The sequence below is a fragment of the Aulostomus chinensis genome, chromosome 24, assembly GCF_037954235.1.
Source record: "Aulostomus chinensis isolate RoL2024-O1b breed Wild chromosome 24, RoL_Achi_v1.0, whole genome shotgun sequence".
Classification (NCBI taxonomy): domain Eukaryota; kingdom Metazoa; phylum Chordata; class Actinopteri; order Syngnathiformes; family Aulostomidae; genus Aulostomus; species Aulostomus chinensis.
This window is the reverse complement of record NC_141343.1, coordinates 2,145,995-2,159,337: the sequence shown is the minus strand read 5'-3', so window position 1 is coordinate 2,159,337 and position 13,343 is coordinate 2,145,995. Positions and strand designations below refer to the sequence as shown.

General features: G+C 44.9%; 1 protein-coding gene across 1 annotated transcript in view; it reads left to right on the top strand.

Annotated features, from left to right (window-relative positions):
- fgf11a (fibroblast growth factor 11a) overlaps positions 1-13,034 on the top strand; it is a 97,322-nt gene extending 84,288 nt beyond the window's left edge. The window contains exons 7-8 of the mRNA XM_086196823.1: positions 3,970-4,168; positions 4,363-13,034. Of these exons, the coding sequence (XP_086052949.1) occupies positions 3,970-4,168; positions 4,363-4,505 (342 nt within the window). The 3' untranslated portion in view covers positions 4,506-13,034. The remainder of the gene's footprint in view (positions 1-3,969; positions 4,169-4,362) is intronic.
- The last annotated feature ends 309 nt before the right edge of the window (positions 13,035-13,343 follow it).

Genomic DNA, 13,343 nt, shown 5'->3' with positions numbered 1-13,343 from the left:
AGTGATGAGGGAAGCAACTGATCCATCCGTCACCGCTGATGTTTGTGTGTGTGTGTGTGTGTGTGTTTGTGGTGACATCTGGTGCAAGGCGGCCCCCCACTGATGTAAGAGGGATCCGTCATGTCTCTCTTTCACAACAGCGAGCATGCATGAGCGGATGTACGCCCCCGCAAACAACTGTGCGCGCGCGCGCACACACACACACACACACGCACAATATGCTCTTTTCTGCTCTAAAACTGTGCGAAAGAATCATTTTGGGTTTCAAAAACTGTCTTATTGGCAATCCACATACGTAACTGGCACATTTGGGTTCAGCTGGGATTTAGGACTCTCTTAGGATTTTTGTTCCCAAATGCTGGGGTCCAAGTATGATGTCTAAGGTCTCCCACGGGCCATAAGGTTGACTTGGGACGGGGCAGATCAAGGCCAAATGCAGGCCTCCAAATTATATCCATGTCTTTCACTTTGTCTTTCCCCCTTTCTTATCTTTTCTGGCAAATGTTTTGATGTTCCCTTCCTGAATGTTCGGCACTGACTCTGCAAAACCAACATCAGCCAGCAAGTTTTGCACAATTATCAGCAGCAGGAAAGCAAACTTCCTGCGCGTCTAGAGCATCCCCTGCTGAACAGAAGAGGAACTGCAGCTGCCTCCAGAGGAGGGATATTGGCTTTATTGGACAGACACACAGCGTCCTCTGAGTTGTGTGTGTAACGAGGCCTCAACCGCCTCCTCCACTGTCTTCTTAAATGTTCAAGTTGAAGAGGTGTAACAAGGCAAAGCTTCTCCTCCGCGCTCGCTGAAGGAGAAATGATGAAATCAGCTTGAAGTCCAGCCAGACTAAATGTTCTGCAGACAGATGTACATCTCTCTCCCCGTCAGTGTGTGTGTGTGTGTCTGTGTTCAGTGAATAATGTGTCTCTTTAAATGAGTGTGTAATAGTATGTTATCCTGTAAAGCAGCACCGCTGACAGCAGCCCGAGTGTGTGACACAGTAAATGCGGCTGGCTTCTGGTCAAGACTGAGAAAGGGCCTATCTGCCTCATAAAGAAAAGGATCTGTGTGTGTGTGTCTGTGTGTCTGTGTGTGTCTGTGTGTGTCTGTGTTTGCTTGTCTCAATATACGCTCATGCAGTCCTCCTCCTCACACTAGCTGGCTTGTTACCATAAAGGTCAGAATAAGGATGCACCCCAAATTTAAAGGGTAGACTTGCAAAACAAAGGCTGGCTGGACCACCTGATGTAAAGTGATGTCACATGTTATAAATAAGAGTAATTGTTCTGTTCTGTCTTACCCATGATCCCTTTGGCAGCACCCTAACAAGGGGTTATCCCCCCCATTGCACCCATTCTCGTAGGAGCCGTCTCTGTCTTCACTTCTTCTTTATTATTTTCCTTTGTCTCCTGTGGCTTAGCTGCCTCCTTCTCTCCATTCCTTTACCCAGAAGTAGTCTCACTCATCTCATTAAACCTCCTTCCATTAAACTGTGCCATTTTTTCATGTGATGTGACTTCCCCATGGAGAACCTTGAACTGGGGCCGGGTCACACGAGTGGTGAACCAGCGGGTCACAGTTTTATAAGGCTGAAAGGGAAAAGCTGGTTCCAGGACTAGTTTGAACAGAGATGGCACGGAGAAGACCTCAGTTGCAAGGGTGGTGCTCTCTCCCACCAGGAAGGTAAAGGTTTTACAGTGGGGGCCTGCTTCTTCTTATTGAACCACATGAATCTGAGGCTTGGGGGGTGGGGGCAAAGTGTTGGCTGGAGGACAGGATGAGTCTGGGGCGGGTTGAGCAGTGGCACTACTCTCAAACAGACAGAAGCCATCATCTCCCTGGTAGGCAGGCACCAAGGCTGAAGGGAGGTTGTTGAGGAAGCCAGGGGGAAGAATTGCCAGCCTGAAAGTGAAGGCAGGGGGCTGCTGACCACTGAGAGGTGGGTGCTTATACAGAGTTCCTGCTGCGGTCTTCAGGGTTACAAAAGGTACAGTTCTGTTTCGAGAATCTGCTCCAGAAATCCTCGAAACAACGTGTTTTGCTCTCAGGTAGCGATACGGGCAATTCCTTATGGATAGTCTTGTAGCCTGTAGGCACTGGTGGTTTGTTTTTTAGCACCAAAAACAACATCATGCATCCGTCCATCCATTTTCTATACTGCTTATATGTCACGTCAAGCGTATCCTGGCTGCCTTCAGGTGAGAGGCGGGTTCCCCCTGGACAGGTCACCAGTCCATCACAGGGCCAACACATAGAGACAGACAACCATTGGCTCTCCCAGCCACACCTACGGTCAATTTAGAGTCTGGATTAACCTGGTCCCTCTTGATGTCTTTGGACTGTGGAGGAAGCTGGAGTACCAGAGAGAACCCAGCAGGAACAGGGAGAACATGGAGACTCACCCAGAAAGATCCCCTGCCCGAGCCGGGGCTCGAACCCTGAACCCTCTAGTTATGAGGCAACAGTGCTAACCACCGCACCACCGTGCCGCCCCCCAAAAAATTATTTACGTATAGACTTTGCTATCCAGTCACACAGCATGTGACCTACTACAGCGGGGAGGATTATGGTAAAAATCTGACAGCTATCCTTCCCGTCTTACTTGCTGGTCTCCCAGGATGATAACAGCTAATCGAAAAGACCTTCTTTGCATAAGGTTGCTAATGGATTGGTAATGACATGCTGGTCACACACTCACACACATATCCACACTCACACTTCTCACACGGCGACCATAAAGCGAGATTCAGTTTAATTCGCGTAATGAATCGATTCATGAACTTGAGTGGGCAGAGCGGAGTATTGTGCGACGTCGGCAAGCTTCAATTCCACACATATAGACTAAACACACACACACACACACACACACACGGCAGAGGAAACAGGGTTAATGATAGCAATCTGATTACACCTTCCAAGAGACTCCAGACCTTTGGATTTCACTCCATGCCATTAGAGCTCTGTTAATGGGTGGGCAAGGAAACGAATGGCTGCCTAAGTGAATGGACGTGTAATTAAAGAATAGGCGATACCGTCATTGTAATTAGCTTGTTTATGTGTGGAACAATGGATGGAGGCAGGCATTAAGGAGGTGGCATCCCATTGTCTGTGGTGGCAGACAAGAGAAGCAATGGAAGATGGAAAGGAAGCAAAGGAACGAAAGCAAGAAAGAGAGAGAGAGAGAGAGAGAGAGAGCAAAGTCCTTATTCAGGCCTTTTCCACTCACCCGTCACATCAAGGCTCCAAATCAATCCTGCAAATTGGTTTGTTCCTCGACAAGGTTACCAAATGACGGAGGGATGGAGGGACTGAAGTGAACAAGGAGAGGGAGAATGTGAGAAAGAGAGGGAAAATGTGAGAGATGTAACGAGATGGAGATAGAGGAAGGAGGGTGGAGGATGTCCCACTGTTGACATATTGTTTAATGCAGAAGTGTGTGTGTGTGTGTGTGTGTGTGTGTGTGTGTGTGTGTGTGTGTGTGTGTGTGTGTGTGTGTGCGTGTGCGTGTGCTGAAGGCCAGCAGTGGGGTCGTTGAACTATGGAGGAGGTGAAGGATCCGGTTGATTGTTGTTTGTTACAGGTAAACCCCAACTGGTTGAATAATGGCGCATCCCAGCTCAGGAGCCACTTTGTCTATGCAGCAAATAGACATGTGCACATGTTGGAATGAGATTATCAGCATGAGTGTGTGTGTGTGTGTGGTTGCGTGTGTGTGCAGTCACAGATGCTCCTGTAACCCTGTCAGGATGAAATGTGGCATTCATTTCCCCTCATTCCCAGCTGAGCCAGTGGAATTGAAGAGTAAATATATAAATAATAGAACAGATTAAATTAAAAAAAAAAAAGGCAGACAGTTCAAACGTGTTATTCTCCCTCCCCGGGACCTGATGCATGGATTTATGTGTGCGTGTGTGTGTGTGTGTGTGTGTGTGTGTGTGTGTGTGTGTGTGTGTGGTTGTGTGTGTCTCTTTCAGGAACACTTCACGCCAGAGTGTAAGTTTAAAGAGTGTGTTTTTGAGAACTACTACGTCACCTACTCGTCCATCCTGTACAGACAGACCCAGTCGGGGCGGGCCTGGTACATAGGCATCAACCGGGATGGGCAGGTCATGAAGGGGAACCGGGTCAAGAAGACAAAGGGAGCTGCACACTTTCTGCCTAAACTCATTGAAGGTACAATAGATGTTTATTGTCTAAAGGGGCTTTAAATATTTGTAGAAATGTACTTGTTATATTGAGGGAAGACACAACGATGCTAGATGTTAGCAGGTGTTAGCATAATTTTGTGTGTGTGTGTGTGTGTGTGTGGGGGGGGGGGGTCTCTTGTTCTTGTTCACTAACATCTCTGTGACCCTCTCCCTCCCCAGTGGCCATGTACAGGGAACCGTCTTTGCACGATGTTGCTGAGCAGAGTCCACCCAGGAAAACGCCCAAGACCTCCAGTGACTCGCCTGTCCTCCAGAACGGCAAGAAAGACCCTCAATCCAAAACCAAAACCTCCACCTCCTAGCGTTCAGAGACACGGAGGGAGGAGGGCTGGTCGGGGGCCACCGGAGGACATCTGAACAGAATTGTTAGGGCTACTCCCACTTGCAACACTGATCCCTCCAGGACTCTTGAGTTCTGCAAGACTCTGGTGGAGCAATGGAGAAAACTAGCAGAGTGGAGCTATCCATGCAACAAGTCAACGCAGTCATCGCTTCAGAGGAATTTACATTGCCAACCCTTAAAAGCTGACAGTTTTTATCCCCTTTTTACCGTCATAGACCCCTCCTCACCAGCCCTTCTTATTCAATTACCTCTGTGATTGTCAGAGCCTGGGACACAAAAGCAATAACTCCAAGAAGAAGTGAAGCATGTGAGTGTGTTCAAGCAGCCGAACACACATCTTCTAGCCATCTCTCCAGTCAGCCAAATAACTCCACAAAGTCTTCCTGGTGTTATCACTAAGGGTTCAAGTGGTGGAGTCTGTCCCTCTGCAGCACGTCATATTATGATTGTTATTATTATTTCCCTCATGCTAATGTTAGCCTGACCAGTTACCACGCAGACGTCCGTTCTGCAGCCATCTGCCTCAGTCCATGTCTTCTGTATGTGTCAGCAACTTTGTGAGATGGCCAGGATACTTGTCAGGCCTGTGTATGAGTGCGTGTGTGTGTGTGTGTGTGTGTGTGTGTGTGTGTGTGTGTGTGTGTGTCTGTGTCTGTGTGTGTCCATTCACCTTTGCTGCGATTTGATTAGTTTGTGACACAGACTCAATTTTACACTCGGCGGCACAAGAAAACCCCTCCCGTCCTCTAAGGCTCCGTTAATGGAGTCCAGGACCGATCAGAATCTTTCAACCCTTAAACGAGGATCCGAGAGCGAGCTCCCTCAGTGCATCGAATAACCCCCCCAACACACACACACACACACACACACACACACACACACACACACACACACACACACGCGCACACACACACACCATCATTTTTACACTGACATTTACTCACGCACTGAGGTGATTGTACACCTGAGCTCCCTGATATCCATGAGCAACCACCGCAGAAAATGATCTCTCGACTTAACACACTCAAGAAGATGACATGCATTAACACACACACGCCTGCTGATATAGTGTATGTGTGTGTGTGTGTGTGCGTGTGTGTGTTTATGGGAGTGCGTGTGTGTGTGTGTGTGTGTGTGTGTGTGCAGGTTCTGGGTGATGATGATAAGGATATCATCATCAGTGAGATGTGATAATGATGGAAACTGTAGCTTGAGATTGCACTGCATTAGCTATTTTTTACTGTGGCTGGCCATGCCCCCCCCCCTCCCCACACACACACACCAAAACCCCCCAGGGCCGCTTGTTATCTGACCACCTTTCTTTAACTGAATGTGGCACCTTGACTCAAAGCCAAGATGCTGTTTTTATTCAATACTCATTCAATTAAAAGTGTGCTGCCACGATGTGACGAGGAATTAACTGCTGCTCAGCTACAGATCGGAAATTCAACTCAAACTGTGTTTCAGTCATGAAATTGATGCTTTTCACGTATTGACTGGCTACCCACTGGTTACTCTGGCAAAGTAAATCTCCTGTTAAGTGCTGTTAGTAGAGTATTTGATATTCACGACACATTAATTAGCATCCAGGGATGAAGGACCGATGTCGGCTTCCCGTGTGATGCCTTCAAACTGCCTCCAACATGATCAGTACTGAAGGCGGCGTCTCTCTACCACCGATGCCGCCTCTCAAGTTTTTCAGGCTCACTTATAGGAAGCAAAAATATAAGTTGTGCTATAAAGCTTGATTTGTAGTTGTGCGTCGGGTCTACCTGGACCCCTCACCGTAGCATTAGCATGTGACCTTTTCAACTGTTGGGACAGTCCGGCACTTACTTTGGGTTTCTTCACTTATTCCACCAGCATATGTTATGTCGCAATGCAGTGTGGACCAAAAATATGCATTATGCTAAAGCTGTCAACATATCGGCATGACTCAAATTTGGAACTGAACTCAAGGGTCAACCACGTCCTAAAATTCCCTGACATCATGTCCAAAGATTTCGCAGTTTTTCTCCTGATAAATATAAAACTTAATAAGCACCAACTGCAGTTAATTTGTTAAGAGCTCAGTCGTCAAATCCTCTTCAACCTCTTTGATTACGTTTTATTGAGGAGAGAATCTACCGACAGTCAACAAAGTCGGGTTCAAGTGTTGCAAAGTGGTGATTGATCGTTTTATTCTGAAGAGAAAAGAGAGAAAACTGATGATTCAAATAACAACGCTTCATCAAGGCTGATTAAGAAAATGTAATTCAAACCAATGGAATTTAGATTCTAAAGCTGGACTCGTACTCAGTAAAGCAGTCCACCAAGTTCTATAAAAATATCATCCACAACTGAGAGATGGGCCGACAAATAAACAAGCCATCAGGTGCCGTTGAAAATAATCAAAGCCATGACAAGCCTGAAAAATTTTCCTGAACTAAATGGCCCCCATCTGATGATTATTAGAATTCTAATATGTTGTGTTCATGTGCCTCTCTTGGAACTTGAAAAACTTCCATTTTTCTCTCTATTTTCCTAACTTCTTCAGTCTAGGTCAGTGATGGAAATAGCCAGTTTGGAATTGGCTCCATTGTGGAGCAGGAGGCTGCACGGTGGTGCAGTGGTCGGCACTGTGGCCTCACAGCAAGAAGGTTCCGGGTTCGAGTCCCGGCTCGGGCGCGGGATCTTTCTGTGTGAGTGTCCATGTTCTCCCTGTTCCTGCTGGGTTCTCTCTGGTACTCCAGCTTCCTCCCACAGTCCAAAGACATCAATTTGGGGACGAGGTTAATCCAGACTCTAAATTCACCGTAGGTATGAATGTGAGTGTGAATGGTTGTTTGTGTGTTAGCATCCATATGTAGCACAACTATCCTTGCAGCCTGTCTGCACGTTGTGCATTTATAATAATCTGATCCTGTCCTTAGTAAAAAAAAGGCACTTTTAGTGGATGTAATTTGACGGTGGGCTGTCGCCCCATTGGATCACCTTCTAGCTGCTCTTAGGCTGCAGGCAGCTCTGCTCCCGCCCCACACCGACAGGGATTTCCAGGTTATTTCCATCACTCACCTGGACTAAAACGTAAGGAAAATAGAGTCCAGATTGGAAAAAGTGAACGTCCCCTTTTAAACCCGGTAAACTGTAGAATGACCACGGTTTATGTCGAAAGTGAGCAGCTCAACTCAACCAATACAGTTGAGAATCTTCTATCATTAACTGTGTTACTTGATGTGGGATTAATACGAAGGAATGAAAGTCACACGCTGTCGCTGTCCTCTGAGATTTCGAGGTTACATTTTCCACAAAATGAACAAAGATGAACCGGAGTCCCAAAGAGACAATAAATGAAGAGTCCGAAATAATGATTTTAAAAGCAGAGCAAGTGTCAGGACACTCTTCTTGTTCAGGACTTCTTTTCTTGCGTGTAACATGACAAGGATTCATTTTTCCTATCAGACTTGACCAGGCGGGGTAATTGTTTCTGCCTAATGTTTCTGTATTGCTAGAAGTTCTGTGTATTCAGGAGGAAGAGACGCGTCTAGATTGATGATCAGAGCTGGGAGAGAGGGATGAAGCGAAGAAAGGCAAGATTAAAGGAGGGAGCGAAAGAAAAAACAGTGGTGATGAGCAGAACAAAGAGTTTTAAGAGGGAATTATGGTAATGTGGACAGTGTTCCCTTAATATTAGACACACTTCTCTTTCTATGCATAATCCTCTGCTCCCCTGTTGGTGTCAGTGGGAATAATAAAAGTTGATAAGCCGTGCAGAATGGAGGCAGGTTGCTACCTGAGAGCAGCAAACATTACTGACTGAGAGCGGATGAGTTTACTGAGGAAAGAAGAAGGGAGGGGAAGAAAAGATAAAAGAATGAAGACTCTTGTATAACAAGAAACCAGTTCAATGAATTGTAACCTGTTGGAGTTGTTCTCCCTTTATTGTTGGATATATTGCACACTTGCTTGTGTTAACCACTTCTTTCACACCCCACCAAGGCCTGCAGACCTTAATTAAATCATTAACAAGACCTCCAGGTTGGCGGGTTTGACCGGTTCCCCCCCCCATGGGTCACTAAACCCAGACCACAGTGTTTGACTGTTATTTACAGTAATTACACAAATATTGAATTAAACGAGCCTCCTGCTAGAATAGAAGTGAGACTGCCTGAGACGACTGTGAGAGAAGACGGAGAGGAATTAAGAAGAAGCATAGCCATGACCACTTCTGTGACTTTATTCTAAGGGCTGATCTAAGCTGCAATATTTATGTCATGTTTGTTGAAAGAATTTATACAGCGAGAGACGGAGCGGAATCAAGGGCTGATATTTTAGCGTAAGAGTAAGTGTTGCTGTGTGTTTTCACACACTTGTAATGTCTTCCGTGTCTCTGAAGGAGACTTCATAAATGTGAAACAAGGCTGTGCTACATACGTTAGACAAATAAAGTGCCGCAGGGATGATGTATTTTTGTGGTCCCCAACTCAAAAGTAAACCATGGGCTCCCTCCACCAAGAGCCACTGGGATTATGTGATGTCCTCCGTGGAAAAGTTGATAACATTTGCTAGTTCTTTTCATAACAATCTTCACAAACAACTGCGTTATTGTTATTTTTTCCCCAACCTAAATGCATCACATTTAACCTCCTATTTAGCAGCAGCTGCATTTAAAACTTGAACTCACTTGTCGTATTTACTGTTGTATTTTATGCCGTAGAAAAAGAAAATATATTTCAAGCCAATGTCAAAGCAATACTTCACCCAAAAAGTGTAATTTGCTTTGTGTATCATCCAGTATAATCCACATTTTCTTTATCCAGCCATACACTCAGTACTCCACGAACACTCTGATTTGAGCGACACACAAGCGATAACATTTTGAGTTTGCCGCTACCTTGAAACAGCATGGAGGTAGCGTGTACTAGCTTGTCAGTGCTCACACTGGAAGGGTTATAGTCTGTTTTTTTTTTTAGAGCACAGATCAAAGTGTTTGTGGATTATTGAGCACACGACTGGATAAAGAAGACCTGGAGTTTTACAAACGATGCACTGAAGAATTTGTAAACTGACATTTTTGGACAGTTTTGCTGTCGTCTCCATGAGCTTCAAGCTAACGTACGTTGCTGGTTCTTTTCTGCATTCTGGATTTACAATGAGGTAATGAAGGAGGGAGAAGGAAAAAAAAACCTGTGTGAACTCAAGACACCTATTTGTGAGTACTTTAAAGGCTAAATATGCTTCATGGGTGAAGCATCACTTTAAGCTAATGCTAACCACAGACCCTATTTCAGGGCATTTAATTGAAAACACATTCAAAAATCCCACTGATTTTGAGACAAGGGAGCCAGACGTTATGCTAGCATGAATGCTACCTTGTGTCTGGGTTTCAGGACTCATTCCAACTGTTATAAAGGTGCATCATGGGATATCTGTGTGAGGATTTGACTGCTCTGTCTCTCAGACGCATAAAACCATCAAAATGTATGCAACTTCTGTTGATGCACATGCCTGTTCAGATGCAAAAAAAAAACACCTGAAATGAGGCATTTCTGGAGAAAAAGAATATTTAGTTCTTGTGATATTTGTAGGGCTACAATCATCTCACTCCCTGCCTCTATCTGTGCGGCTGTAAAGCAGCAAGAGCCATGATTTAATCCAACAAAGCCATCATTTTCATTTCCAGCATCAGTCAACACTGACATCTAGTGAGTGATGCCCTCACCTCTCAGCTCACTACTAGATATTCATACTGCATACGACTGTGTGGACTCAGCAATTATGTGCAGCTCATTAGAAACGATCCAGGTACTTAAAGTCAGTCATTTCCTCATATTTGTGAAAATTCAGCTTTTTATTTGACCTCCTGACGCCGCTCGCCCAGGATCTTGTTTTTGCAGAAGCACTGACATGTATCGACTTTTGTCATCAGATTATTCCTGTAGATGTGAGTCTCTGGGTATTTGTCAAGCGGGAGGGAAGAATGTATAGAGTTTGCATGTTTGCACGAGTGTGTTTGTGTGTGTGTGTGTGTGTGTGTGTGTGTGTGTGCGTGTGTGTGTGTGTGTGCGCGCGTGTGCGTGTGTGTGTATGTGTGTGCACGCGCGCGCGCGCGTGTGTGTGTGTGTGTTATGCCTTGCTGTGATTTTTCTTCCTCTGCTGTAAATCTGTGTTATTTTTTGGGGTTCCATGCTGTCTGCTCTCCTCCAGCCTTCACATCAAATGACTGTGTGTGATGTAAAGATTGCCTTTTTCTCCCGTCTGTGTGTGTTTGTGTATATGTGTGTATCTGTGTTTGATGAGTAAAACCCCCTCATGGCTCAGTTGAATCCTTTTAACTAGCAGATTAAAAAAAAAAAAAGACTCTAAATGTTAAATATTTGCCCTTTTGGCATTTCTTTGGTGAATTTTACAGAAGAAGCAAAAAGTGGGTGTCAGAAGGGTTAAATGATATATACCTGATTCAGCCACACACACTCACAGACACACACCCACACCCTGGGGACTCCCCTCCTGTCTTTTTTTTCCCCAAAGTCAGGGCTCTCCCTGCTTATTGAGCAAATTACAGCTGCAGAGAGGGTCGTCCGGGGCTGTGAAGGACTCCGCGAAGGAGAGAGTTTCATGAAGAATTTTCACCTTCCTGTATGTGTGTGTCTGTGAGTGTGTGTGTGTGTGTGTGTGTGCGCACACAGGCACGCATTGGTATATATCTATATATATATATATATATGTATGTGTGTGTGTGTGTGTGTGTTTTATGGCTCTCACTCATCAGCTTTTTGTGTGTAACTGTTGTGTAACTGTGATTGAATACATCTGTTATGTCCATTATCCAAAAAGAGAGAAGTACACGGAGAGAGAGGGAAATAGAGGATAAATCAAAGGCCGGATCAATGGGAGCGAGTCCTTGGAGAGAAAGCAATAAACTCTATTAACAAGGTGCAGCCACGTTAGCTGGGAGCAGGAGGAGGTGAAAATATAGGATTAATATTGATAGAGAAACCAACCACGTGTTATATTCTTATATTTTTCTAACACTTTTGCCCTTTTTGTATGAGCTGGCTCTTCTGTGTGTGTGTGGGCGCGCGCACATGCGTGCGTGTGTGTTACTTTGAGGTGGAGTCCCGTCACCACATCTGCAATGCAGCAGAAAACACAAAAAAGAGAGAGGGAGGAAAAGAGGGAGGAAGAGAGAGGGAGGAAAAGAGAGGCTCACGTGCTCCGGCAAAAAGAGTGACGCCGTCCCTTTAAGTTCTTTCTTGCGCACTTAAAAAAAAAAAAAGTGCTTTTCTATATTGGAAAATAATGTCACATTGAAGATAGTGACTGATTAACTTCAATTCAAGTGTGTTTAAAAGAAACAGCTGCATTGCACGCGCACACACACACACACACACACACACACACACACACACACACACTTTGCACCAAGCCAGTGCGGATGTGGCTTTGTGGGCTGACCTTTACATGCTCACACAACATTACGTGTGGACGTGGATGTGTTCATTTACTTGCAAGTGTGTTTTTTTCTTTGATTGTGTTTCGATTTTCTGGTGACACGCGTGTGGCCCGTGGTGTTATGACTCAGTCTTCGTGTGTTCATGCGGGTTTTTTTGCGTGTTTTGCTGTAACTCTCATATTGAGCTCAACCTGTATAAAAAGGGAAGCTACGTATGCCAATGCTGACATGTCTCCTCCTGCCCCCTCCAACACACCTCACCCCCCCCCCCCCCCCACCCAGAGATCTTCTGCCAATCACCGACTCAACTGACCTCTAACCTTTGACCTCCTGGCCGGATTTTAATGGCCTCACCTGCAGCATGTCGGACTGCTCACTCACTGTCCGTCTCTTCCCTCAATCACGAGCCTTTTGACCTTTGTGTGAGTCGGTCCTTGGAGGATTTTATTTTTTCTTCCTCTTCTTCTTCTTCTTCTTCTTCTTCTTCTTCTTCTTTTTGTACTGCATGGACGATCCACGTAATTGTGACAAAGTCTTCCAGAAAAGATTTTAAGGAACTCGCCCTAATCTTTCTTTACTTCCTGTCTTCCAAATGCAAAAAGAGTGCTTTAGTCTTCCAGCTATCAAAGCCACAATGACACTATTTTTGTATTCAAACGGGCAAAAAAAAAAAAAGTCTATTTATCTCTCTATATAAATATATCCATGCAAATGTGGTCGGGGTGCATTAACTTCGCCTGTTACTGGCAATTCGGAATGACGACCGTCACTTTGAGAAAAGAGCAGAAATGGACTACAGAGAATTGTGGGACTTGTGGTTTCAAAGAGGAAATCACGCGGGGCGAGACTCTGAGCATGCATGCGCCAATCATTTACTGGACATCTTCAAAGAAACAGTCTACCCGATATTTACTCTCGAATCCCTCTCCTCTATAATCCCTAAATCGTGTCTCTGCATTTGCAATATGATCTGTATTTATTTCTATAATAACTTAAAGTCAAGGGAGACATATTATTGGATATAATTGAATAAAACAAACTAATATATTTGTATGATTGTAACATTGGTCTCCTGAGTCTTTTCTTGATGTCACTCCACAGACATGATGTTGACCCTTTCACACACAACTTAGCGAAGAAGCAGAAAAACACAAATGACGCTGTGACTTTTTCAACGATGTTAAGCAGTTGAAATTTTTCCCCACGGCTTTGTTATTTCAAGACCACAAGATACAAGTGGTGGAACTTTTCTCAAAAGTATGAAGTACATAAATTGAGCGGACAAGTTTGGAGGGAACTCGGGGGTCTACTGACCTTTCACACCATCTAACGGCACTTGAAGTGTTATGTCACGGATGAAAG